The sequence below is a fragment of the Cyclopterus lumpus genome, chromosome 22 (genome assembly GCF_009769545.1).
Source record: "Cyclopterus lumpus isolate fCycLum1 chromosome 22, fCycLum1.pri, whole genome shotgun sequence".
NCBI lineage: Eukaryota > Metazoa > Chordata > Actinopteri > Perciformes > Cyclopteridae > Cyclopterus > Cyclopterus lumpus.
Window position 1 is genome coordinate 14,344,232 of NC_046987.1, and position 27,225 is coordinate 14,371,456.

Below are 27,225 nucleotides of genomic sequence, written 5' to 3' on the forward strand. Positions count from 1 at the left end.
ATCCTCAAATTGACATAATATTATGGAGAATACAGCATTTGAATTCCTTGTCTGCTGAAACCTAAATGCCTGTTTTTCAGAGCACGGCTTATCAAAGTGTGTTGCTATCATTTTCACTGTGTGTAGCACATGATGACATTACAGCTCTACTGCAGCTTCCACACAGCCCGGTGGGGAAATACTTCAAGCCTTCAACAGCCGTACTTAATCTTGTTTTCAAATATGGGAAATGCACATGCCTATCTGTTGTTCCAATAAAAATTGAAAAAGCGTCACAAACTTTGCTTTCTAAGAGGTTCAGTTTACTTTCATTTCATTTCACACAACTTTCTGCTTTTGGCACTGATAGATACAGTCAATAAAACCCTATAAATAATGAAACATGCCACTCTCCATTTCACCCACACAACATATAAACATGTTTGTTAATCCTGTGAGTTTCCTGCTGGTGAAAAGGAGATCTATCCCTGTTTTTGAAGGCCTCAACAATTTCCCTATCGGACTGTCTTTAATCTGTTTGAGAAGCTGCAACGCAGCAGTAAGTTTATTGAGGTCGTGCGATGCATGATTTTAAATGGTGGGAACAACATTTTAATAAGTTCTTGGTTGAACAACATTGGACCTAAGGGCTAATTTATGCTAACTGATTGCTTAAAAACAAAGCATGCAACTGTGAAAGTATCACTCCCAGGAATTACTGTAATAACCCAGGAAGGAATTTACATAGTGTTTTCATTTAAAAATGGCAAGCCACTTAAAACATCACCCATAAAGATCAACACAAATGTACTGATCTACGAGAAACTAGACATTGCAATAAAGTAGTTCCGTGTGAGTGCCGTCTCTTTAATAACGTTCATGTGCAGGAGGGATTATTTACGCTCTATTAGACACGAATCCACTGCAATACAGAAGTTGATATAGAAACCGTAAAACTTCTTCTCAGAAGCTGGATGTGAGGCTGTGAACTGGAGTGAAGGGAAATCCCGCACACTGGACTGGATGTTGTGTGTATACGCCTGCTCAGCAAAAAAAGCCGACATGTGGATGGCATCTTAACTGCTGATCTAGGACATCTGCTTCATCCCCTCCATGACAGAGGTTATGGAAAACTATCAAAAACACAACATGGTATCAAGCTCAGGATGTTCACATAAGGCAGTGCCCATCAGTATTTCCCCCCTTACTCTAGGGACAATCACTTCAACTGTTTGTTTTTTTCTGAAAGGACATATCTTTGTTAATGTTTGAGAAAAAATCATTAAGTTTAAGATTAGAAGGGAACACATACTGTGTCTGTGATACTTGACCCAAACAAAATTGAAGTGCAAGCTGTCTGGACTCTTTGAAATGGCTTTGTATTTAGATTATGATGTTACTCATCCAAGGAATACATTTAAGCATTCACAGTGAAGGCCAGGTCACTATTAAATGAATCACTCTTCATACTGTAAGGGCTTGTTAATTGGCTTTTTGAAGAGACTTTCCAATGAATAATAGCAGCATCCTTTATTCTAGAGGCCTGTCTAGTTGAAGAATGTGTCATTAGTCATAGGTCAAAGGGTTTTCAAGCCTCTGGAAGGGCTCTGGAGAAAGAAAGCAAGTACACATGCTCGCAGCATTGACATCTGTTCATCTACAGATTCAATTAAACTTTTAATATCACAATCACACACCTGTTGGGTTCCTGGATCCTTTAGAGACACACTAGGTTTATTTCTGCATGTTACACTACATTAGTTTAGGTCAGGGACTGATGTTGGGTAATAAGCCCTTCTCTCTGTTAGTGTCATAAGTAAAGTAACCTGATATCAAGAGGCCTTTCTTTATACACCACCATATAACAATACCACACAAAAATATGTTACACTGGCAGAAGAAGTGTATTGTCAATAAGGAAGTTTGGGATTTTTCTTGTGATTTATTAGTCATTCGCAAGCAAGCAAAGAAACCCCCCAAAACAAACAAAGAAAAGAAACTGGCTTATTTGACCCCTTCAGGTGCATGCTGGCCCCGTACCTTAAACAAGAGGTGCCTAAAGGAAGGTGCTGTCCAGTTTTTGAAAAATAAATAAAAAATCTCTAAATAAAGTACGCAAAACAAAAAAATTAACAGTTATTACGCGGAGCAACCTTTTCTTACCGGGATAACAAAAATAAAAAAACAAAGAACCCATTTTTCAAGTTGCCACTCGATTTCCCAATAGAAAACCAACATTAGCCAGAAATTAAATATGTACATGCTCTATTAATATGACATGAACATAGATTAAAATCTTTTATAATCAGTTAAATTATACATTCTATTATTTTATATTTTAAATATTATAAATATATATACATTGATTGTTTTGTGTCAAAACAAGCCAGGTCATTTTCAAGAAGGGTATACTGAAAAGAAACTGATGCACTGTGACTTGAATGTAATGATAACACATTGAGGCACAAACTGGTTCCAGCCGCCAACCCAAGAGAAAGAGGCCCAGGTCAAAAGTACCCAAGTGTATACAGCTAGATGTACACCTCACATACATGAAGTGTCCATCCCAATAGGAAGATATTCATAATAATAATAACACAAACAGTGGTATGATGAGAGAGAGAGAGAGAGAGAGAGAGAGAGAGAGAGAGAGAGAGAGAGAGAGAGAGAGAGAGAGACAGTACATGTGACAGTCCAGCTCCAAAGCCGCCTCCTCTGCCTCCCTCGCCTGCAGCCACATCTCTTCATTTCTCCGTCTGCTCAGCTTCTCCTCCTGCTTCTCTGTTGGCCACATACATCTCTTCATTTCCTCCTCCTCCTCCTCCCTTCTCCCTTTTATTGTGACTCTTCATCTTCGACATGTTTCTCACGTGAGGTCCGCTAACTTGCAGAGAGCACTGTGGATGCCGAGTTGAGAAAGAAGAAGAAGGCTTAGTCGGGGAATAAGGAAAGAAACTACGCACGTTTGCATCTTTCATTGAGTGCCTTGGATTGAACGCAGCAGCAATATGGATCTGTCATTCATGGCTGCGCAGGTGAGATATCTTTCCTCCAACGTGCTCGTCCGAACTTTTTATTACATTTGTCCATTTATTTCATGGGCGTGGCCGGTCAACAAGTGCATGTGGCGATTTTGACAATTTGACATTTTCCATACGTCAGAACTCTAATAATCTAGACGTGTTGCTGCTTTAAAGGAAAATCCATTCCATATCGATAATGGGACTTCGTGGCGTCTTATTTCTCCCCCTACTGGATCATTCTAGTGGTCTTTTAGTAAATAGTTGATAGTCATCCTTTTTAAGTATATAGTATGGCTTTAGGAAGGTTATGTCCGACATGGACATGCTGTACTTTTGTGTGATTTTGTGTCAGAATCCAATGCAGGATCTCGTGACCAAAAAAACATTGTTAACACTTATAAGTTACTTATCATTATATTTAATTTTAATTTTGTTGTATTTTATTTACATTAGTTTGATTGCACCAATATGGCATAGTTGTGCTTTGCATATTAATAATTGTTTATATCAATTGATTTGGGCTTCATAAACATAACATGTGTTATTGAGCATCTGTTTTGGACATGTGGGTTGTTTCCATTAGAAGCTTCTATTGCAGTCTACTATTCCCTCCGCTCTCCCAGTGTCTGGCTGCGTATGGTTTGTCTGGTGTGCCATCTACTTTGCCATTTTATGCACAACTGCCATTGAGAAGGTTCAGAGAATTAATGGCTGTTCTGCAGGGCCAAATGCTCTCACATCTTTTTTAATCTGGTACCCCTAAATATAAAAAGCGCATTGCTATCCTTTAAGTCAAACGAGTGAAAACCTATGGTGAGTAATATAATACATATTCAATGTTACGATGGTGAAACGATGTCTTCCAGGACCTTTTGTGGTCTAGTGCTCTTAGAAACTTTGTTTGGGTGCACAGGAGCCAGGTGTAGTGACATGAACACAGTGATGGAGGCAGACCACTGTCAGCCTTTATGTGGGCAGTCACTTACTCATATGCACAACTGGGAACAGTGTTTTGAAACCACTCAGCTGGAGCCAGTGTAGTTTCTTCTGCACTGATGAGGATGCACAGCAGCGAGCTAAACAAACCGTCAGTAATGGTGGAAGACAAGGAGCTGACCTTTGATGTTTTGCACTCAAGCTATTGTGCAACGCTGAAAACCGTATTGTCCAACACATGTAATGATATAGGCATTACAAATAAACAAAAATAGATCAAATGTATTGTACAAAATTATTTGTTCAGTAATGGGGCAACTAAATTACCACTAGTGAAAGATCAATGCAACACGTGTAATTAATTTACATCGATTCATTAATATTTAATCTATAAAATGAAATTGTGAAAAGTGCTCAGAGCAGATGGTGACCAAACAAAAACTCCCCACTAATGCCCTACTTTGTTTTAACAAAAAATGACTTCAGCAATTACAAGAATAACTAAATGTGCCTGTAGTGAAACAGGCAGACTGAGCATATATATGTGTCTGTCTATGCACTTGGCACCGAATCAGCGTGTTTGATTCACGTGCACTGAAATGGAAGCATATCTGTGCCTTGAGACGTGTGAGCAGCAGATGTCAACAAGGTGTTCAGTGTGAATCGGCCGTCTTGGTGGCAGGTGACAACCATTTAGCAAGTCAGAACTCAAATGAGGTTTTGCTTCCAGTTCCCTATGACCCCATCACATCTTACTTATTTCTAGCTGCTCCTCCAGTTTTTTTTTTCCAGGACTCCATATCTCCTCTTCAAGAATGCATCTAAAAGCTAATGGCTAATTTGACTGAGGTGAAATGTATTCCAGTGCCCTGAGTCACTCGTAATGGTGACTGTGAATGAAGTCAGGCAAATGTCCCTGGAGATTTCAACATTGACTTCACAACGGAGGATCTTTTGGCCATTCATCTCAGCGTCGCTCTGTCGCCTGCAAATCACTTAGTCTCTAAAAGATGACGGATGCTGCCATAGCTGTTCTCTCCTAAAGACGGGGAACGTTTTAAAAGAAGTCTAACTCAGAGGACCTGGTTAGTGAGGATGAAGAATGAGGAGGTCAGAGGATGTACTGGTTGTTATTGTTGCACTCTATTTTAAGACAACACATTCAACTCTAGTTATATATCTTTCTGAATTTATTTTCCTTAAGAAACTAAGCTTGGCATTCAGCAAAAACACCCTTCAAGATAAGGACATGCATCTTGTGTGCACCACGATTGGCCATTCATTGTTCTGCTGCATTTGCCACTCGTTCTTTCTGCTTAAAATAATTTGGTACGATATCACAAAAGCATGCTTAATACCTCTCTGCACAACAATGTGTATGCTTTTGTATTTGGTGAATGATTTGCATTTGGCAGCAATGCCTGACTGGTTTGAATGAAAAAGAGCATACTTCATTAGGCTGAAAGTGGTGGCATCCTCAAGCATTGCAAAACATGGATTAATAGGTGACAATCACAGTGATGCTTTTGAATACTGAGCTGAGGGGCAATGAGGCAATTTGTTCTGTCTGTTTTTAAATAGCCTGAATTGAGGAATGCAGGAATAATTTCCCTCAGCTCCTTTGAAATGGATATTGAGATTTATTTTTTGAACTTTCACTCACTTAAACATTTGTTTTTCCAGACCAACTAGTGTGATTGTTAATCACACGGTGTACATCTTTGCACCTTGAGTAGGGTGTTGCTGTCGAAATGATTACAATGACAGATGTTAAGGCATAGGAAAATGAGGCGGGGTGTTCGCTGGTTACAAACTGATGTTGGGGTCAAGTTTGATGTGTTGAAGACTCCGGAGCCATCCTGGGCATCTTGCCAGTCTCAGAGATGCTTCAGCTGATCTGATCTGCCACACAGGGAAGCAGAAGCCTTACGGCTCTGTCTATCCAGTACACAGTGACCCCTGGCCTTTTACTCAGTTTTACATGTATTCACGTGCATGCACGTCACACCAAAAAAAAGATTGTATTATTGTGACATTTGATCCCCATGTGTAAGAAGAGAAAGGCACAGAAAGAAATGCCAACACAGAGCTCTGCACGTGTATTTACTTTACGTTACTTTCATGTCTGGACCGTTGACTCTTTAATGGGACACAATTGGTCTGTTTCCATACTATAGTCTCGCCGCAGAGGATTTGTCTTTTCATGACAGACCTTTTTCATCAGCATTTCTCATTACTCAATTACTTATTCAGTGAAGCTGTGGCTCTGAGTCATTCTACCTGATAGGGGTTGTCAATCTCAGTCGTCTTAGAAAGGACCGATGGAATGGAAAGGATGATGATGGAGCCGCAACACAAACACAGCCATCTGTATTTACCCACAGCACCAGGACCTGGAACAGACAGGAGAGGCAAATACGCTTCACATTGGTGCCATGATCGCACAATACAATAAGTACTAGGAAGTCATTTCAATCAGAGTAGATGATTTTAAAGTTAGTAGATGTGTTTAGCTGGATTGTACTGATGCAGTCTGCTCCACACTCTCATGCAGTCTACAAATGTAGGTTACAACCAGAATGTATTTGTCGTTTGCAATATCATTTTCAACGGCTACTTCGATTATAAGATCATAATAAAACAATTGGACCAAATGAACTGTCATATAAGTGACATGATCGTAGAAAGACTGGCTGACAGCGTGGCAAGAAGACTTGTTTGTGCACCACTGCCCCGCTGATAAGAAGCCAGATATGGAAATGCAAGTTTAATAGTTCACAGATGAGATTATTTTCCTATTAGACACGTTGCAAAATAGCAGCCGCCACAAGGCCTATATCAAGACCATCTTAGTGCTCAATTGCATAAAGAATTCAATTACATAATCATGTTATCTCACTGTGCCTTCTTCACAACCAGGCTCTCCTGTTTAAAGAATAAATCTCCTGGTCTCTAAGTGGAGGCTTATAATAATGGCAGACCATCCTTTTCATCTCTGGGAGTTCCTTTCCCCTCTGGTGTTCAGTTTGCCCTTTCAGCAATTGGTTTTATATTGTGAAAACCTGTGACAGCCCCGGTTCTCAGCTGCCTTCCTCTTTTATGACCCTTCAGTGTTGTAATCAGGTTGAAAAAACAACCGTTACCTTAAACCAATTCGTAAAAGCCGAATGCACAAGGATAATCAATGCTTTAAATAAATGGAAGCAGGCAAATCTGTCTTTGTTGGGTCTGTTTTCTATTTTTAGTAGCTTCCCAGGGAATAGCTGTTTGACGATTAAATGCCTTTTTATTTTAGTGTTGTTCATGCTTTATTTTTTAACCATTACATTTTATTCCTATATGTCGTTCAGATAAATCAAACTAAAATCTGCACAATAATGTTAAAAATCAACCCACAGTTAGTGTGAATTGTAGTTTTCTACATCTGTAATATGAATATGTGACTTCACACAGCCAGCAGGAGCGTTCAAAGACATAAATGGACTGCGAAAGGCCAGTATCTAATGTTAACAAGTAAACCCTTTTAATGAGGAGAATGTACTGAAGCCTTCAAGTGATGAAGATGTAAGCCTGCTTTTCACAGCAGGGGCAACTTCGTGGTTTACTCTCACTTGATGGATTTACTGCATTTAGAGAGAGAACACACACTGGAGGCAGGAGCATTTAGAACAAACACTACTTTGGTTGGAGGTTTGCTTTGGAAGACTGTTTTTTACGTCATCCTCCCTATAATCAAAACTAAAACTTAGTAGTGGAGAAAGTCGAGTTGAACAAACAGCCCCAAGTTCAATCTCTTCCTGTTGAAAGGAGAAATGGGAACGCTCTCATTGGAAACAATTGACTAACCACCAGGACGCTGCAGGTCTCTATTTCTGTGTTGAAGGAGGCGCCAAACAGCCTGTAAACAAATGGACTGTTTAACCCTCTCGCCCGGGCAGAGATTGTCCAACCATAACATACAACAGTAACTAGGCACAGCAGGACTATCAAGCTCTGGATTTCTCTGAAATATGAAGCAGACATGTGATAAGAACAAAACTGAAAATAAAGAAGGTTTGGATGATAGTTCATTTTATTATTTATTTATTTGTGTCTTGTTATTGGATTTGGAGAAGTTGACACTCCAAACAGCCAAACTCATTATCCGAGATAGCGTTACATTTGCCAAACAATGCCTCTTTTTTTATCTTTTAGTACAATATAATCTATGGAGCCAAGTGGATATTTATCATCTCTTCACAGGGTTATTGTTTTAAAATGAGTCCGTTGGAAACATTACAATGTCAGTCAGACACATTGTTTTCAGCCAACTCACTGAGTTAATGTAAGCATACACCAAGGGAAGGTAACCTTACGGACCTGGGAGCTGAACCAATGGCACACTAACGACAACTGTGCAGGAGAGTCTTTTGGAAATGTTTAAGTTCCCTCTCATCCGCATGTTTCACAGTCTTGTTACGGACTGTTTTTTAGGGAAGTTTAATTTATTTTTCATAAGGATGGCAGCATTCTGTATAGTGCTCATGTATAATTGCAATGTCGTAATTATGGGAGAAAAATGAAAATGTAGATGTGGCGTTGTAATTAAACTTAATGTACCATAATGATGAAATGCCACACATATTAAAAACGTTGAAAATGTCACCTCATATCAAAAGGTTGCCGACCCCTGGCTTAGAACGAGGGAAAAGGCCCCGCTAATGCCTCACAAGGAATAACAATCCTGTCCGGGGCTCTCAGAGATTTGGTCCGAGTACACTGGAGCACATATATTTAACACATTTTATGAGAGGATTAATGTTTTGATGGCAGACACATCAGGTGTTAGCTTAGCTTACTAGCTGTAGCCTTTTGTCCTTTCAGCCTGAAAAATGTAACAATCTCTGGCTGGAAATAAGAACCAAGCTTTTTTTGTCCGCATCTCTCTGAAATCAAACAACCCTATCTTCAAAAATAAATTCTTGAGGGGTGACGCTGCTGCCGTTTTCATTGTGTCGTGCAAGAACAAAGAACCTGACAGCCGTAACAACCGCAATTAAGGGCAAGGCTTACCGATATGCAGCTACCGGTTAGATTGGGGGCTACTTGACAGAATACAGGGATGAAGATAATGGGGCTCAGCTGCCACATTACTCTGTAGTAATGTCCCAGTGTCTTCATGCTATATTTGCTTACAACATGTTTGCACTGCAGACACACACTCTCCCATCTTTTTTGCACCTGAAATGAGTGATGGCATATTGAATGAAGTCCTGGGGAGAAAGAAAGGGAGACTTAATGGACTGTGACAGCCAAGTATGAAGTAATAACATCTTTCCCTGATAGACCCCCCCCTCCCCCAACTGCATGATGCTTCCCATATAACCGTGGCTCTGATTGTCAGCAAGTATGAATTATGTATTTTCATCTAATTTATTTTTAACTCATCCTGAGATCATTTCGAAGAAGCTTTATCCCTATATTGATATGTTGAGGAATTAAACTGAGCTATGTTTTAAGGTTAAACTTTGATGGATATTGACTCATCCTGTTCATCTTTTATTTTTACATTGAAGTGCACATACAATTCAGCTCACAAGTGGTTCTTTTAATGAAATGATGGGAGTTAAACAGTGTGCTGCTGCTTCGCTTTAGTGAAGGCTGGCACAAAGCTGAATGGCAGCAGCTGATTACACACCATCAAGGAGGAAGCAGAGACAAATGATCCCTGTTAAATATCACCACAGCTGCTGTAATTCATTGAGCTCATTATGCATGTTTTTAATCATTAGCATCCCTAGCATAAAGTAATAAAACCATATATGATCATGGGGTGAGTCTCCAGAACAGCTTTTTCAGTTTTCCAGAAGAAGTTTCATCCCTGGGTGCAATTTCAGTAAATAATCCCTGTAACTACAGAACAGAGAGTGGATAACTATTTCTTGTTGATTTGAACACAAATTCATCAGACATAATTTAAAGAGGGGCTTTCAGATTGTTTTGTTCTCGTGCAGTTTTTCCACAATTTATGTCAGTTTTCCCCATTCAGCTTTAAAACCTAGTGGTTTTAAACAATGCATCTGTAATAACACCAACAGCAAACCCTGCTTTTGATTTGATCCATTTCACTGGGTTTACCTTTGAGTCTGACCTTGGGCTTTGTTCAAAGAAAGCTCCCCTGAAACTAATGGCAATGTTCGGACAGGCCTTTTTTCTCCTTCCTTTCCTCTCACTCACTTGTTCAATTTGCAAAGAAGCTGAGGTTATATAACATAATGTACCTGCACTCCGCAAGAAATACTGTTGCCCTTAGAGGAACATCTTAAGTTCAAGGCAGACATTAAGGTTTCAATGACAGTGTCAGCATGGAGCCACAGCTCGTGAAACAATCCGACTATCTACACAGCATCTCTTTATCTTGGATTATGTAACACCGTTCCTATGAGGACTCGCTGTATTTCAGTCTCATAGCTAATTTGTATTCATCTGATTATTAGGCCACAAATGGACAAGTTTAAATTTCCCTGCTGATGAACTCCTCAAAACGTAAATTACACCTGTCCTCTGTGCTGAAGTCTAATGTGTTGCTGCCGATATTTTACACCATCTAATTTACAGTAGCTATTTCTGTCATACTTGCCTCGCGTAATGCTCCAAAGCTCTTAATATTTTTTATATGAAACAAAACTGACTGCTACCTTCTCATTTCGGGCGCATGCAACTTTAATAGCCAGATGATCAATCAGGCACTTACAGTCAGTTGTATTACGTATGGAAATCATTTGGAATGCCCACTGGTATGCATGAGTGGTGGAGAAGTACACTAACTTAGATTTTTCTTAAAATGTTGAATTTTTTATGGTGCTTACAAGGAGTTGTGAATCAATTCTCAGCTAGAGCTTGATGCTTCGGTGTGTTTTGAGCTAAATAGGCCTCACATAATATTTTCACCATAGTTTCAGTCCTACCAATGCACCAATCTTAGGTATGCATATGGTTGATTTTGTGTTTCACTGTTCTACCCCGAAGTTATTTACAAAACATTACTTTATGAGGGATTTGCCATAATTTCAGGCATTTTGTGAGTGAGTGAATGAGTATCGAGCTTCTCCCTGATGCAGCTTGTGGTCCAGCGCAACACTCTGGTGTGCAGTACATCCCATATGCAATTGGGCTTACGGCTACTCTGTACGCATTACACTACCCTCAGGGTCGATGTTGTGTGGGATGGGATTACCATTTGCCCACTCGAGTGTAAAAAAACAACAACATTGAAACACTTGATTCATTTAGAAGCAAATGATATTGTTTATTGCTGCAATTACTAATCAAAGACTGAACACATTGTAATTCGTGAATTTCACACCTGAGTCTTGGCTTTTATGTGATGCCAACAGCTTACACACAAACACACACATATGTACAGGCGATGCTCTGTCTCCTGACACCCACCTCATTTCTACCAGTGATATATTGCATATCCATCCCAGAGTGTGAAATACACAAGACATCTATTTATTTATAGCTGTGATTTGTGGACAGAAGGCCCTAAACAATGAATGCAGCGCCCTTGTGTGTTTGTGCATGTAAAGACATGTTATCATATGATCATATCATATATCTTTGCCAAGGAATAATCCACATATGATTTTGCTGTTGCGCACATGTGATTTGTTACGTCATCCATAAACTACCAAATACGTTCCTCCTTAATGCCTCACACTGTACATGCACACACATGCATAAATACACGGACACATACACAAACTGTGAAAATCAGATTAATTCAAGACTGAGAGCAAGCAGAGTTAGGGAGCACATGCTGAACTGTTACAGTATTTGAAAACACTAACTAGGCCAACATGGCACCCGCGTGACAAATTCATCATGCACCCCCTCCTCCTCCTCCTCCCACGGGAAAAATACATACAGCAACCATTCATAAATGCTGATGCCAACCTGCAGCGGTATATACAGTACTGTTGCAGCTACACCAGTGCAAGCTGTAAATTGCTAATTCCATTTTACAGCAGCTGATGAGAATATACACACTGAAGAAACAAAAGTGACGATTTTGGCATCAACAAAAACTATGCAAGGACATTTTCCTCTTCGTATCCTGAACATCTCTTATTTTTGCTTCAGATGTTCTTAGTCAGATTCAGGAAACTATCTTAATTGGACAAACAAAATGTCACCTGTTAATGAGGAGAGGCGCTGTGGTGAGATGTGGTCCTTATAAGGCTGTCTGTTCCCAAAGAGTAAAACAAATAAGAAATGAACATGCAGAGCTCCAATTTCTGTTTAGCAGACGACTGCTAAATAATATGTGCATGAATAACATAGTATGAGAGGAGGTCATGTGACAGATTTTAGAAGAGAGAGAACACTATAGTCTAACATAGGTTACGTTACACTGTTTGTGTGATGATATTGGACAGCGACCTGCGTAAAGACCCTGAGGCAGCTGTCAGAGTGAGAGAATTGTTCTAACCACTACTGAAATGTACAAGTGTATGTGCCGAAACAAGGCAATAAAAAGTATGCAATATGGTAAACAGAATAATATTAAGTTTGTCCTAGATCTTATTTAATTTCTTTATCATATTTAAACTTAAATTTAAATGTTGCTCATGACACATACAACAGTACATACTGTATGTACAGAGTGCAGTGAAAGAGTATTTAGACTGAATGAACTTTATCTATTTGTATGTAGGCTAAAGATAAATGGCCAGTAAAAAAGAACGTACACTGGCGTATTACAACTGAACCAAGAAGAGTTGACATGACTCACAGCCTGGTCTCACAGAAATCACGTGGTGGAGTCCTTAATGTGTTCAAATTCTGTGTCGGCTGCACAAAAACAGTGCCAGTGGTGAGTCAGGATCCTCTCTCTCCGTGGTGGACACACTTTAATTAAATTAAAAAGGCATCTACGTGACTATGCAAGGACAGAGCTAGTGGCAGAATATTAAACAGTGAGAAAGACTACGGGGGGTAGATTGGTCAACCGAACACAGGACTTTCTACGAGACCATTGTTCAAGACCAGCGTTTGTGTCATAAAGTGTTGTTGTTGTGAATTGACGAGTTTGTGACATTTCTACCTAACTACATAGAAAAAATGGTCAAATCCGTGCCCATGCACACAAATCAACTTCCATGAGACTTAACATTCACTGACAGGTGATGTCAACCTGCATCAACTTTTTAGTATGCATACTAACGTTTGAGTATACTTAATACTTTTTTTTTTTTTTTTTTTGTGAAAAAACATTTATCACCAAAATCTGCTTGGAATTAGTATGGGAGTGGGATACAGCTTCAACAGAAGGGATAATTAATCAGGTTTCTCATGAACTTGCAGAGAGGAACAGAACAAGGGGGAAATAATTGTAAGGGAATTTGTAAATAGAGTGAAAAAAACAAAACAATACAGGGATAAAGGCCCCGAGGGAATTGAAAGTGTTATGCTTCATTTTTATTTGACAGGAAGAGTAAAGTTTCTGAGGGTTCTGCAGCAATAGTTGAGGTTGACGCACCCACTGTGCACAACAAGAAAAACTGCACGGTGTTTGATTGGCTGATCAGAAAAGTTGTCGGCTTTTCATTAATAAAAAACGTACAGTACATTTATTCTGGTGATTTATTCCACTCACACAAACAGGATTAAAGAGAAGTTAGTGGAGAAAGTTTGCTGATGCTGCTTAATGAGTGCTGTCACTTTGCAGGTCGACTAAAAGTCTGCTCTGTGTTTGTATCTAAGTGTAAAATCCTACTCGACACCAAGTGTAAAATCATCATTCAGGTAATTTATTCTTGCAAGAAGTTGAAACCACGCACAAGTCATATTTCCAAGTTGCTGCTCCAAGATCCATCTCTGAGCCTCTGTCATTTATACAGTGTGACAGACAGTAACAGGAGTGGATTTGGTCCGAACCGGCACAAAGCAATTTCTTATCTTCTCCAGAAAAAGGCCTCCGTTGTCTTTGGGAAGGGGCTCCAGATAAGAGATGAGTTCTCCTCTCTTAGATGTGACTTATGATCAACTCTTTATCAGTGAAGAATGCTGACCAGTGTTTGGACTCCCTGGTGCCCCCCTCCCTCCCAGCAAGACCTTCAGACCATGACAGTTCAACATCCTGTGATGTGTAAGGTCACAGTCCTGCTGAAATAGTTATTTTTCCAACACTAAGTTTGTGTTTTTAGAATTTAGTCAAAATTGGCCAATAATACGCACTGAACGGACTCAGAACACAAAGCACATAATGATGTCTATATAGTACAGGATGTGTGCATGTTTTCAATGCATGATGTATGTGCAAGATGGAGTGAGAGAAGGTGGAGACACATGGCAGAGGAGGTCTTATGATAGTGACATCACACCGTGGTAATGGTAAGACTGGGAACAGACTCAACCCGGGGCTGGTAAGGAGCAGAACCTCTATGTGCTGATGCCAAACCCAGTTGTCGCCAGAGAGACAACATGAAAGGGTCTCATCAGTAACAGCAGTAACTCTGTAGCTAAAAAGAAACCAGGGCGAGTACAATCATTGTTATGGCCCATCAAACTGCTCTGAGGAAAGTTAGTGAGCAGAAGTTGGACTTTAGTTGTTGACAATTCAATTAAATTCAATTCAGTTTATTTTGTATAGCCCAATATCACAAATTACAAATTTGCCTCAGAGGGCTTTACAATCTGTACACATACGACATCCCTGTCCCAGGACCTCACATCGAATCAGGAAAAACTCCCCAAAAATAACCTTTGACAGGAAAAAAAAGGGAAGAAACCTTCAGGAGAGCAACAGAGGAGGATCCCTCTCCCCGGATGGACAGAAGCAATAGATGTCATGTGTACAGAATGAACAGCATTTACAAAGTTACATAAACACATTACATGAATATGACAATGTATGAATGGAACTCCAATCCATAAGAAGATCATAGCTGAGAAAGAGATATACTGTGGGGGCTGTTTTATTGGTTTATTGCCAATTACGTTTGCACATACAAGGGATTTGGCTTGGTGATTGGTGCATAACAATTAACACAGTATAAGACATAATTAAAAAATAAAATGTGAAAACGTATTTTTAATTTTTAATTAAGAGTATGTTAAAATGAGTCTGTTGTGAAGTGTGAAGGGTATAATTAAAGTGAATAGTTGTGCAGGGATATGTAAATGTCTAAATGTCCTGGAGAGGAGTCAGTGGGTGTCCGGGGCTCAGTTGATGAGCCCAAGTGCAGACGGGAAGAAACAGTTTTTTTGTGTGAGGTATTGGTCCTAATGGACCATTCTGTAGAGTTATAGAAATTGAATAGTGTGAGAAGTTACGATAGATGCAATTCAGAAAGGAAAGGTGCTACACTTCTTTAAGAGATGACTTTTTTGCCTACATGAGATGAGGGCGAGTGGGAAAAGTGGTGGCCAGTCATAACAAGGTCGGACCACAACAAGCTAAAGAGACGCTAGACAACAACGTGAGGTCTGGGAATCAGAACCGTGACCTGGACACTTAAAGGTTGGAGAGGAGCAGAGATCTCTCCTGGGCTCATACCGCCATTCTGTTCATTTTGATGATAGCATTCTGTCTGTGTCGTTATTACAATTCAGCTGTGAGGAAGACGCACTTTAATCTTACTTTTAGCTCTGTAGTATTAATAGAGCTAAGTGTATTACATCCTTCAAACAGTAGCTTTCTTCTTTGCAAACACTAAACCAAAGGACGTGCATAACAGTGAGATACTGAAAATAGTCTGCAGAGCAAATTTAAATATTTGCACTATAAAGCACTGATAGATATAATCACCCATTGCTTGGATTGGGACCTACAAGCAGGAGGCATATCATTGTGCTGACACTTTGATGCTGTTACATGTATGTGTCTATACTGTATGAGACACAGATTGCAGATTTAAAATATTGTATGAATACAGTGATCGAGATTTAGAATAGAAACTTTGTAGTTCAATAGCAAAAACACGATTTAGTTGATGGTTGAGCTAAAATGAGAGCTCTTCATTTCCCATAGGGGTGTTTCTGCTTGCTCTGGTTAGTAAGAGGAGGTGCAAAGCAGGGCCAACCCTGCTGCATCTCACCCTGAGCAAAGTCTTACATGAGTGGAGATTCAATTAAGGAGTCGACGCCACCAGCAGATGCAAAAGAGAGCATGGGGATCTTTTTTTTAACCCACTCAGGCAGCTTTCTTACACAACTTGTGAAAAGCTCCTCAGATAGACTACCGCCCTCAAGGTTTAATAATGACAATGATTTGACTGATTTTATTACAGGAAAAATCTTCTGCAATCAAAAGATGCGTAGTTAGATCTCTTTTTAACAGGCCTTTTCGTCTTGTTTTATATTTTTTACATTTTGGACAATCTACAGAGAGACTTGTTTGCGTCAACTCTGCCCTCATTATTTCCAGTGCAAAGCAATGCTACACACGTTACTATATTTAACCATGACAAGTTAAAGAACACTGCAACCATTTGCAGCGGAAAATCTGAAATCTGTTTAGTTTCCCAGCTTGCTTTCAGAGATGATTTTCTCACTTCAATGCATTCTTTTTGACTGATTTGTTACAGTGTCAGTGATAGCTTAAAGATGAGAAATCATTCACACTAACCTCTGATGCCATATATTATTATGTTTCATTCTGTGCGATCTAAAGAATCTCTAGGATTCAGTAACATTGAGTGTCTTCTACAGCAGTGGTTCACTACGGTTGAATATTCAACACATTATGTCAAAACTCAGCCCATGGTTGAACAAAGAGTAGAGCCTTGACATTGAGCCTATGTGCATTTTAATTAAGAGTGAATAAACAAAAGACAAACCGGAGACGTCCAAACAAAAGGGTTGTAAGCCAGGAGACAAACAGACCACACGAGTACATTATGTCATGTTATGTGTCACCAGCAGGTGAGCTGAATGTCCATGAGGAACATCAACTCCACCCTCAGGCTCTCCACAGAGTGGGGGGGCATGACAATTGACTGAATTACATCCACATTTTGCACCCAAGCCAAACACACATGGCATGTGTGTTTTGAGTCTAATAATTATTTGCATCTTGGTTCATTGATATTCTGTTTGTAAATTAATTTCAGGATATTATTCGAATGTTTTAGAATTCTGGAAATAATGTCAATATTTCACAAACTTCACAAAGATTTTCAGCCTCCCATGTGACTGGATTTAAGAAACGAGTCACTTAAATTGTTTATCGCTGAAATATTACAGACCCTCCTCACCATTACTATAATATTATTTACGGTACAGATTAAGATTGGACATAAAATTGCTCAGATAATGAAGAGAGCATCTTTATAATGAATGAAGGCAGATATGGTTGTTTTGTACACACATAATACAGATCCATTATTTTCAAGATGGTGAATCAGAAAACAGAGTTCAGTATAAAACTGCAGTTATGTTGTGAAAACCTGACTATTCCATTAATAAAATCAGTTTTCTTACCAGCCATGAACATGCAAGATCTAACATGTGACTCTACTGGGTGTGTTTTAATTGTAATTGCTCACGATGTAAAATACATGAGCTCTGCATGGGGATGTTGAAGTGGTGTGTGACATTGCACAGCAATAAATCTCTTTTGCTATAGCATGACGTGTTCTTTGGTGTAAACTGTACCATAGAACACATGCTGCTACACATTATCCAGTGTATGCATATTTAAAATATCTGCTACAATAAATAATAAATGGCCCCCGGGCTTTGGTGAAAAACATTTTTTTCTGTCGATTTTGAAAAGTATCGCAAAATGAAGGTGTGAATGGTTAATGAATCAAGTTCAAAATATATCGAAATGAAACAGCAATGCATTTTAGTGCAGGGATTTGGCAGTGCGAGAGAAGCTATTTCATGATTTATCAACCTGTTAACCCCATAGTTTATTTTACAAATGATGATGCCTCAGGAGATGTGTTGCATATCTTTGATTCTCTTGTAGTATGTTCATGTATTCAGAAAGTTTATGTTAAAAAGCCTGAATGACCTTTCTCCTGATTGTAGAATGAGCAGATTTACATCAGTATAATCCTGAAGCTTAGAGAGGTATTCACCACAATAGTCATTTAAATAATTGAAATGTATGGAAATATGATACTGTATCTGTGATCTGAGCTTCTTAATTCCTTGCTTTGGAGAGAAAACGTTGATGCATGTGCAAGGAATAAAGATTAAAATCTTGACTCCTCAACTTTCCAGCTCCACTTATTCCTCGCCCTCCTCCTGTCTGTCTGTCTGTGTTGTGTTTGAGACGCTGCTGACAGTTGTTTGTTTTCAGGATTTCTGTCTTTATTCCTGTGTGAATTGAGTCTTTAAAGCTCGGGGCGTCACAGAGCAAAGCATTACAGACTCAGACATACACATGTCAAGAGTGACACGCTCGGACAATAGAAACTTTAGCTTTGCAGACACACACACAGCCTCAGTCCCTTTCACTGCTGCTTGTCACTTGACATTCCTGTGATCATCTGGCGCTGCTTCTCTGCTCTCGCCTGGCAGGAACAAGAAATCACTCTTTGTTTGTGGTGGTTTGGTTTCATATCAAATCTTGAGTCATCGCGCTAATTGGTGGCATATATCAGTGAGTCTCAGCTTCAGAGGTGAACATGCATTATTTCCCCCACAAGAAATATTATTTATTATTATTTTTCCTATTTGATGTACTGCTTCGAGGGCCGATAATGGAACAAAAAAATAAAAGAATCACATTGAGGTCAGGTACACCATTGAGAAAAGAAGCATGAAGATGTTACATTTATCATTCATTATATCCAAAAAGTATAATAAACGTTCCCCTGTGCTTCTCAATTTCCACCGAGCTGACAGATTGACATGTGTTTTAAGCAAGGATCACTTGGGCTACACTTGTTCGACTGAAATATAAGATTTATTGAAGAATGCTGCTGGGCTGCTGGGACAGGGAGAATCAATGAAAGCACAGCTGTAAATCTGACCAGAAAGAAGCAGGCCTTAAACTACAGATCTCACCACTCCTGTGCGGGTAAACAAGTCTCCTTAAAACCTCTGTAAATCTTCCACCAGATTTATGGCAACACTAGCTGTATAGTATGGTACAGACCAAATCTATTGTTTTCACAGTGTCGCCGCTATTGTGTAAAAAGAGTGGCTATACTTTATTTACTTCAAACCAATTAATGTACCACATATGGGATTAATCAGATTTTTGTTGTTTCTTTAACCAGATTTTCTTTTTATCCCCGGTCTTTGAGATTATGTAGGGCAGTAAAGGAAACACCAGAAAAAGCATCAACTAGTATGCATCAATTTTTCAAAAAGCAGTGATTTCTTAACTCCCAAGTCCACACATGAATTAAACATGAGAGATTGTGTTCAGTGGTTCTCTTACAACACCACTGTGATACCACAGCCCTTAACGGCAGGAGTTTTAAAATATTATATAGTTTCTCCCTGCAGGGACATTTCTACCTGACTAGAAATCATTATTGTCATTTTACCAAAATAAGATTGTTGGTATTATCATGCAGTAAATAGTTTTCAATGTGCATTAATGGACCAGATTTCATTTGAATCTACATGGTGACACATACCTGTGGTAGCAGGGTGGTGAGTTGAGGAAGTGAGAAGCTCGTCAGACCAACAAGTCAATTACGTGAGTGTGTGTGTGTGTGTGTGTGTGTGTGTGTGTGTGTGTGTGTGTGTGTGTGTGTGTGTGTGTGTGTGTTTAATACAATATTATCACAGTACTGAGTGATTGCTTTTACATTTACTCATGAGTGCGATTGTATGTGCTGTCTTTGCAACATTATTGCTGTGCATATTGTTGGGACAGTGGCATTAAAAAGGTTGGAAAAAAAGCATTATACAAGGAAAGCCATGCCATTACAAAATATGACAGAGACAGTACAGATCTGAACTCAAGCATGCATGCAAATAAAAATAGGTGTAAATAAAATATACTGCCTCACATGTATTTGAAAACTTACAATCATGGTGTAGTTCAGAAGTACGTCCTTTTCACAGCACTGCAGCAGTGATTATGAATGTGTTCCAACTTGCATGAGTCACAGTGAATGTCCCACTCTGTGAAACCACTGATATCCCTGGACAGATAAGTCTGAACAGCAGCGACGATGAAACAGATATTGCATAAACCTTTAGGCATGAATATGACTAGTGCTGTGAGGACTAACATATTGCCTTTGAGAGTGAAATCCTCTCTGAACAGGGCAAGTACTGTCTTTCATTTGATTTATAGGGAACTTATTTATATAACATCTGTGGGTTTTGTTTATTTCAAAACCAAGAATAAATCCACATTTGCAGTTGGTACCATACGCCACTCTCTCTCTCTTAAAGTGCAATATTGTGTGCCCTTGGGTCTGACAGTAATCTGTTTTTACATCTGTGTGTGATTTTAAAACCAAAATCTGAATAAAATCCATAGAAAACCAAAGATGACATCATATGGAGACATAGCCCACAATAATACACCTCGAAGCGGTCAATAGAGCAGAGACAGCTGTGACAGTTGGAAAAATCGACAGCTGTGTGTTTTCCCTGATTGACGAATTATGTCAAACACAAAGTTCCTTCTTTGCATAGCAAGGGTCCGCCTCTCCGTGCCTGTCTTCTCCGGTACAATTTGTTCTCTCGAGAACACCTCGAAGTTTCTTCTCCACAAGGACACAAGTATCGATTTTGAGTGCAGAAAAACAAGTTGTTCGCTTTGATTCTGTCTCGACAGCCAATGCTTAAGTGCTCTTGTGGGTAGGTATATGTTTTGGTTTCCCCACTACCCAAAGACATTTATTTGGGCTTTGCTTGTTTGTTCCAAAGCCATTTCGCTGAGCACTTACTGGTGGCCATATCCCACAGGAGGCAATTACAGTCCATTCTATTTCACAATTACTGTGATCACCCGTGTGGCACAGCTCGACGAAAAATAAACAGCATCCACAGCTGGGACGAATAAATCAAAGCTGTGAGAGCAGAGCAGGTGGAATTGTACATTAAACGGAGCTTCACTGCATCGTCTTCCATAGATTGGGGTTTTCCTGTGTGGTGTAGGCATCACTCAGAGCCAAGGAGGTGTGAAATATGCTAGTCAGGAGATTTCTCTGGTGTTGGTTAATGGAAGACAGCTGTTTTCCTTATGCTACATACAATTGAATGAAAAAGTTGTTTATTTTTAATCCCATTCATTTCACTCATCGCCTGCAATATCAAATCAAACATGTAAATGTCAGATTGTAGTTTTAAAGGATCCAACAACAAAAAACGTTTTTTCGCTCAATAGCTTTAATTTGAATGAATTTCTTCCTCTGGAGAAATCGCTTTCGAAGATTACTATCAGTGTTTGTGGTAATGGTACCTTCTTCCTTCACAATTAAGTGATGTAAGTCACCGTATGGTAAATGGACTGTACTTGTATGGCGCTTTTCTCATCTTCACTTAAAGCTCTTCAACACTACTTGTCTCCATTCACCCATTCACACACTAATGGGTGGGGGGGTACCATGCAATGGTGCCACCTGCCCATCAGGACTAACTGACATTCATACACCGTAGGCACAGATACGGGAGCAATTTGGGGTTAAGTGTCTTGCTCTAGGACACATCAATATGGGCTAGCAGAGCCAGGGATTGAACCACCGATCCTCTAATTGAAGAACGACCCTGCTCACCACTGAGCCACAGTGGCCCACTGGCATGAACATAATCCCACCACTTTCTAAATGTTTTATAATTCCCCATCTCTGTTCAGCCGCATGATGTGGTCAGGAGGCTCAATTCAAACTGGAATGTAAGACCAACTTGTGTGTTCTGTGTGGATTAGCTTGTCGAAGCCATTCAGACACGACTTTACCGCTACGATGAAAATGTGTGTACGCTTTCCAAGAAACTTTGGTCAGTAGAATACTTTATTACTGAAGTAATCCTTGTATGTCAACGAGCATCCTGTCAGCAATGCTTGGGGTATGACCTTCATGGAATGCATGAGTACTCAGATGCTTTGGGATGCTCCTTACCAAGGTCTCTATTCCCCCTCTTTCCCATTAACACTTAACCGCTTGCTCCGCAATATCCACATGGGAGATGTGAGTGAAGTCCATTGAAAAATTATGATATCCTACTGACACCATCTCTGCCAAAAATAGAGTGAAATCAAATATTTAGATTCAGTCTCACTACTGGAATATGTTTACACACACTCCCAGTATCCACTTTATTTTATATGGCAGGCTTCCCCCATTTATGAAAACAGCTCACTCCTGTGGACAATGAGTTACTTATAAATAAGACATTTAAATATAAAGAATGCAGACAGGGTTGAGAGCTTCAGTTATTGTCTGAGTGAATGTTAGATTAAGATAGATGCAGCTTTGAATGCAGGATAAGGTTGTCGACATTGTGGTGTCTCCAGATCACAGTGTGGTGAGATTTTGATCAATTAGAAATAAAATCAACAGCATGTTGATGAGTTCCTTAGACTCTAAATAACCTTCTAAGACAACATTTAAATGACAGAACATTGAATTAATCGTTTAGTTCAATGTAACACTAAATTAATGTCAATACTTCTTCGAGTTGGTCAAATGCAAATTTCCTCAGGAGTTTAGGACTGTAGGGAAGTTTAAAATAAAATAGTTTAAAAATGTTAATGAACACCTCTTGAGCTCGAGCGCTACCTGGGGCATTACAACAAACACTAAATAAGAATGTTAAACATATAGCAAAATATTCATCCTCCATACCCACATAATTGGAAGAGGCTGGGCCTAAAGCTCATCATAACCATTTTTAACTAAACTAAACATGATAAACACTAAACACAAAGCAACTAAGTCAGCATACACACGCTAATCTTGCCTGTACGCATAGTGCTGATAGCGATATTGCTACTTAATGCTACCCACACTAACATGTCATTATAAGACTCCACAGATTACAACAGTATAAGTCTGATTACTCTACAACCACAACTCTCTGAACTAGCAGCAACAAATTGAAAAACAATCACTAACCATTAAGTATGTCTTAACTGTTGAGTTTTGTGATCAAACATTGTGTTGGACGGTGAATCAATGCTGCTAATTGCTACTCCAATGCCCATCTTGAACTTCATTCAATACAGGCATACGTTGGTAAAATAGACCAATGGATTATGGTTTTCTGAGATTTTCCATCTTAATTTACATATACCTGGGATTATAAATGCAGATAATTACACCTCTGCAGACATCTCAAAAGTGGTACCTTTACTATGATACCAAGAGCAGGGGTCTGAGTCAGAAGCCTATAGGATTTAAGAGGTGATCAGTTACTGATGATTTGATATATTAGTTATTGTGCATATACAGGTACCCAGCCATGATAAACCTGGTATGAACTGGTATCTGACCCAAGAAACATTTAAAAAAATGTGTGGTTTGGCATCAGTGTGCCGACTCTTTTCATTGAAATAGCCTACCATCTACATGGGATATACATATTATTATTTTATATAAATCTGCTCATAATAAAGAAATGTTTAAATGGATGAAAAGTGCATAATGTTGTAGCAGGAGGAATCAGCAGTTACTGGGTGGGGGGCAGGGAAACCCAGGTTGCTGGACTTCATTATGTGAACAGCAAGTGCACCACAGGATGTGTCATACCATTATTCACCACCAGGGGCCAATGAGCGATGAGCCGCAGAATGCTCGCTAAACAGTGTTTTCCCCTGTGTGAGGGAAGACCTGAAGTATGTGTGTGTGCTAACATCTTAGTGTGTACATGAGAGAAGGGGGGGGGGGGCAAGCAAGACAGAATTTGTGTGTTCATTCCGACAAGGTATTTTTAGCATTGTTTTTCAACATCTTGTTTTCCAGTCTGAGCGTAGTGCGGGTCTCTCAATCATAACACACACGCATACACACACACACACACACACACACACACACATAAAATACTCTCACACAACACACACACGCATACACGTAAAATACTCAACACACACAAAAGCATACAGTTGCTTGAATGGCTAACCTACACAGGGTGCCAAATGTCCCAAGCAATAAATAAGTTTCACTTGCCACATCTGAAATATTAATTCCATCTTAATCAAGCACTGCTTCCTGCCACACACACACACACCTACACTCACACAAACGCACACGCACACACACACACACAGATGTGACCCTGCATGCCTTGTGGGAAACCTTGTAACCATTAATGGTGTTGTGATGCAGCTACCTCTCATTTCTTTTAATATAGCACTCAGACTTGCTATTGCACTACTGCAGACAACAATCTGCCGTGCTATGATTGTCAGGAAAGGGAAGACGTGTACTCCCTGCACTAGGACTGTAAAGTGTTTTATTTATTTATTATTATTTAAATGGTTGCTCTTTTTTTAGCAAACCAACGCAGTGAAAAAAAAAGGATTTATCATGTTAGCGGTTTTATGATTGGTTTTATTCTTGCTAAATGCTAACTTCAGCATTATGCATTATGCTAACACACTGATGTTTAGCAGGTATAATGTTTACAATGTTCCCACATTGGGATTTCTTTTTTTTACGTAGTTGGTCATGACCCAATTAAAGTACTGGAAACATGGAAAACTGGATCTGATGATGTTTCAAAGCTCTCTCCGTAGGCCTACTACAAGGAGCAACATCCCGAAGAAGAAATACTGAATCCTTGATGTTGTGCGCCTAAAAGTAGTCCAATTTTAATATAGTCTAAAAGTACAAGAATCAGGATCATTAATAGCCTGCCACCACTTTACATTCTTAACTGTGGGATGTTAGACACCCCCTACACCCACAATCTCCTTGAAAAAATACATACGGCCCTAATAGCCAGTCATTGGAAAAATAAAACCTGAAACCATGAAAAACCAGATGTGTAATGTCTTACTTTGCCAATTACAAAATGTAAACCTTTCTTTACTTTCTCTTCTCCCCTCCTAGATCCCAGTCATGACGGGAGCCTTCATGGACTCCTCGCCCAACGACGACTACAGCGGCGAGCACTCGCTCTTCAACTCCTCGGCCAGTGTCCACGCCGCTGCCTGTGCCGCATCGGTAAACGGCCAGCAGGATGAGTCGCAGTCCATGTCTAGCGATGCCATCTGGCTATGGATTGCCATCATTGCCACCATTGGAAACATTGTGGTGGTTGGGATTGTCTACGCCTTCACTTTCTGATGAATATATGCTTACAAAGACAAACACGCACATACACATCCTCAGTTTTGTGGAACTCTGGACCCCTGAGCGAGGCAACGCTTTGTAGACAGACACTTTCTTTCTCTCTCTTTCTCTCTCTCTCTCACGCTCTCTTTCACTTTCTCTCTTGCACTTGGCTTTTGGATCAGTTTGAGCCCCTAAGGGTATGGAAGTTGTGATACTAGAAAATGACATATAGACTGCTATATTTCTTTATCAGAGGGGAAGACCGTGACTTGGCTGCATTTGTCAGCACAAAGCGTTTTTTGGATGCTTCAACTAGCAGTTTGAAAAGTAGCGTTTGTTCCTGACAGCTCTTTAGTTAAAAACAGAAACATCAGACCTGCGCTCTCAACCAAGAATCAAAGGAACATGTTTTTTGTCTTTTCAGCTAAGTTTGTTTCCATGTCTCTCCTTAGGCAACACCTTCATTATAACACAGGGATGAGAATGGAGATTAAATGGGGCTTAAGATCCAGGTTAATCCAGGCCATCTTAAACATCCTCTAGATAGCTGCTTAACAATTTAGGGCACTGCTGTTTCATTATGCGGCTGAACAGAGATGGAAACAGATTTTAAAACATTTAGAAAGTGGTAGGATTATGTTCATGCCAGGCAGCCCCGAGGCCCTGAACGTTGGAGCTCATTTAAGGACTAGGTTGTGGATGAAACACGCTGTGGATAAATATCATCAGTGTATATAGCATCTAAACTATTTTACTGACAGGAAATCGAAAACTAATATGTTTAAAATCTCCTAAAAATGGTTTCTGGAATGCTAACTTAAATATACTCAATCAATGACTTCATGATTAGATAAATGGTGTCAAACTAAGTCAGCCCCTTTTGAAATGGATGTTCTTATTGTCAAATACTTACAGTAATATTCACCAGGGATTTTAAGAAAATCAAATTGCATCTTTATGGTCTGGTGAGTCATGTTAAGGTATTATATACAGATGTTAATAGAATACAATTAAAAGCACAAATTAAATTCCAAGATGACGTAGCTTACTTTACTGACTGCACCTGATTATTTTTTGTAGTTTGTTTGTTTTCAGTACAGCTTGTAAAAGTATTTCTTATCACTCAGAATTAAAAACAACAGGGCAGATTGGTAAATGTATGTGTTCAAAAGTAATTTAACACTGACCAGATACGTAATGAACTTTGTGATAAATGTATAGCAATGTGAGGAGGGAGAGGATGCCTCATTTTGAAATGAAATGTAGTCATATATCAAGATGTCTAAATGTGCCACTGTTTAGTACATTTGCTTTGTGTTACTGGGGAATTCTGGAGGCAGCTGTCTCCATGGCAACTAATCCTTGTCCTAATTGGATTCAACAACTTTACTCTGCAGCTCAAGAATCAACCTGCAGCCACTAATGCAATGCATGCTCTTTATTCTGAGCATTTAAAAATTGCTTGCACACAAAGAAAATCACAGCAAATATTGTACTGCATTAACACAAATATGACATCTGGAAACTAGTGTTGTTCTTTTACTTTGTTAATTAATTGTGCTTTGCTAACACTGTTTTATTTACATTTTGTTTTATGAATGCAAGGAAAATTACCATAGACCTATCATAGGAGCATTATTAATAATATAACATACTAATTTAGTTTTTCTGAATGTGAAGTCAGTGAATAATTTTATTTTGTATTGAAAAACTTATTGATCTATATGTTTAGAGAGAGAGAGAGAGAGAGAGAGAAATTGAAAGAGGGTACTTTTTTTAGCAAATGTATTTCTTCTGGGATTTCGGAGTTAATCAATCATTATGCTTTAGGTTAAAAGATATGAACCTCTCTTGTAAACACAATACTGTACACGTTCAAATGTCCATACACTGCGGATTACAATACTTGCTTACTGTATCAACTGTAGCCTACCAATGTAGTCTTATTAGGACTTCTGCAAAGTTCAAAGAAGGACTTTTCAAGACGGTTATTTTTATTAAATGGTTGGTGTAGAAATACTGTATTTAGACATGTTGTAAACCACATACACAATGCTCCTTTTGTAAAGACATATGCTGCTAATAAAATTTCTGTAATAATG

The 27,225-nt window shown here is 39.3% G+C and overlaps 1 protein-coding gene across 1 annotated transcript; it reads left to right on the forward strand.

Moving 5' to 3' along the window:
* The first annotated feature begins 2,690 nt into the window (after nt 1-2,690).
* LOC117725348 (uncharacterized protein C14orf132) lies at nt 2,691-27,225 on the forward strand. Its single transcript, XM_034525461.1, has 2 exons — nt 2,691-3,014; nt 24,899-27,225. Exons 1-2 carry the CDS (start codon nt 2,988-2,990, stop codon nt 25,133-25,135), a joined length of 264 nt encoding a protein of 87 aa, XP_034381352.1. The 5' UTR covers nt 2,691-2,987; the 3' UTR covers nt 25,136-27,225.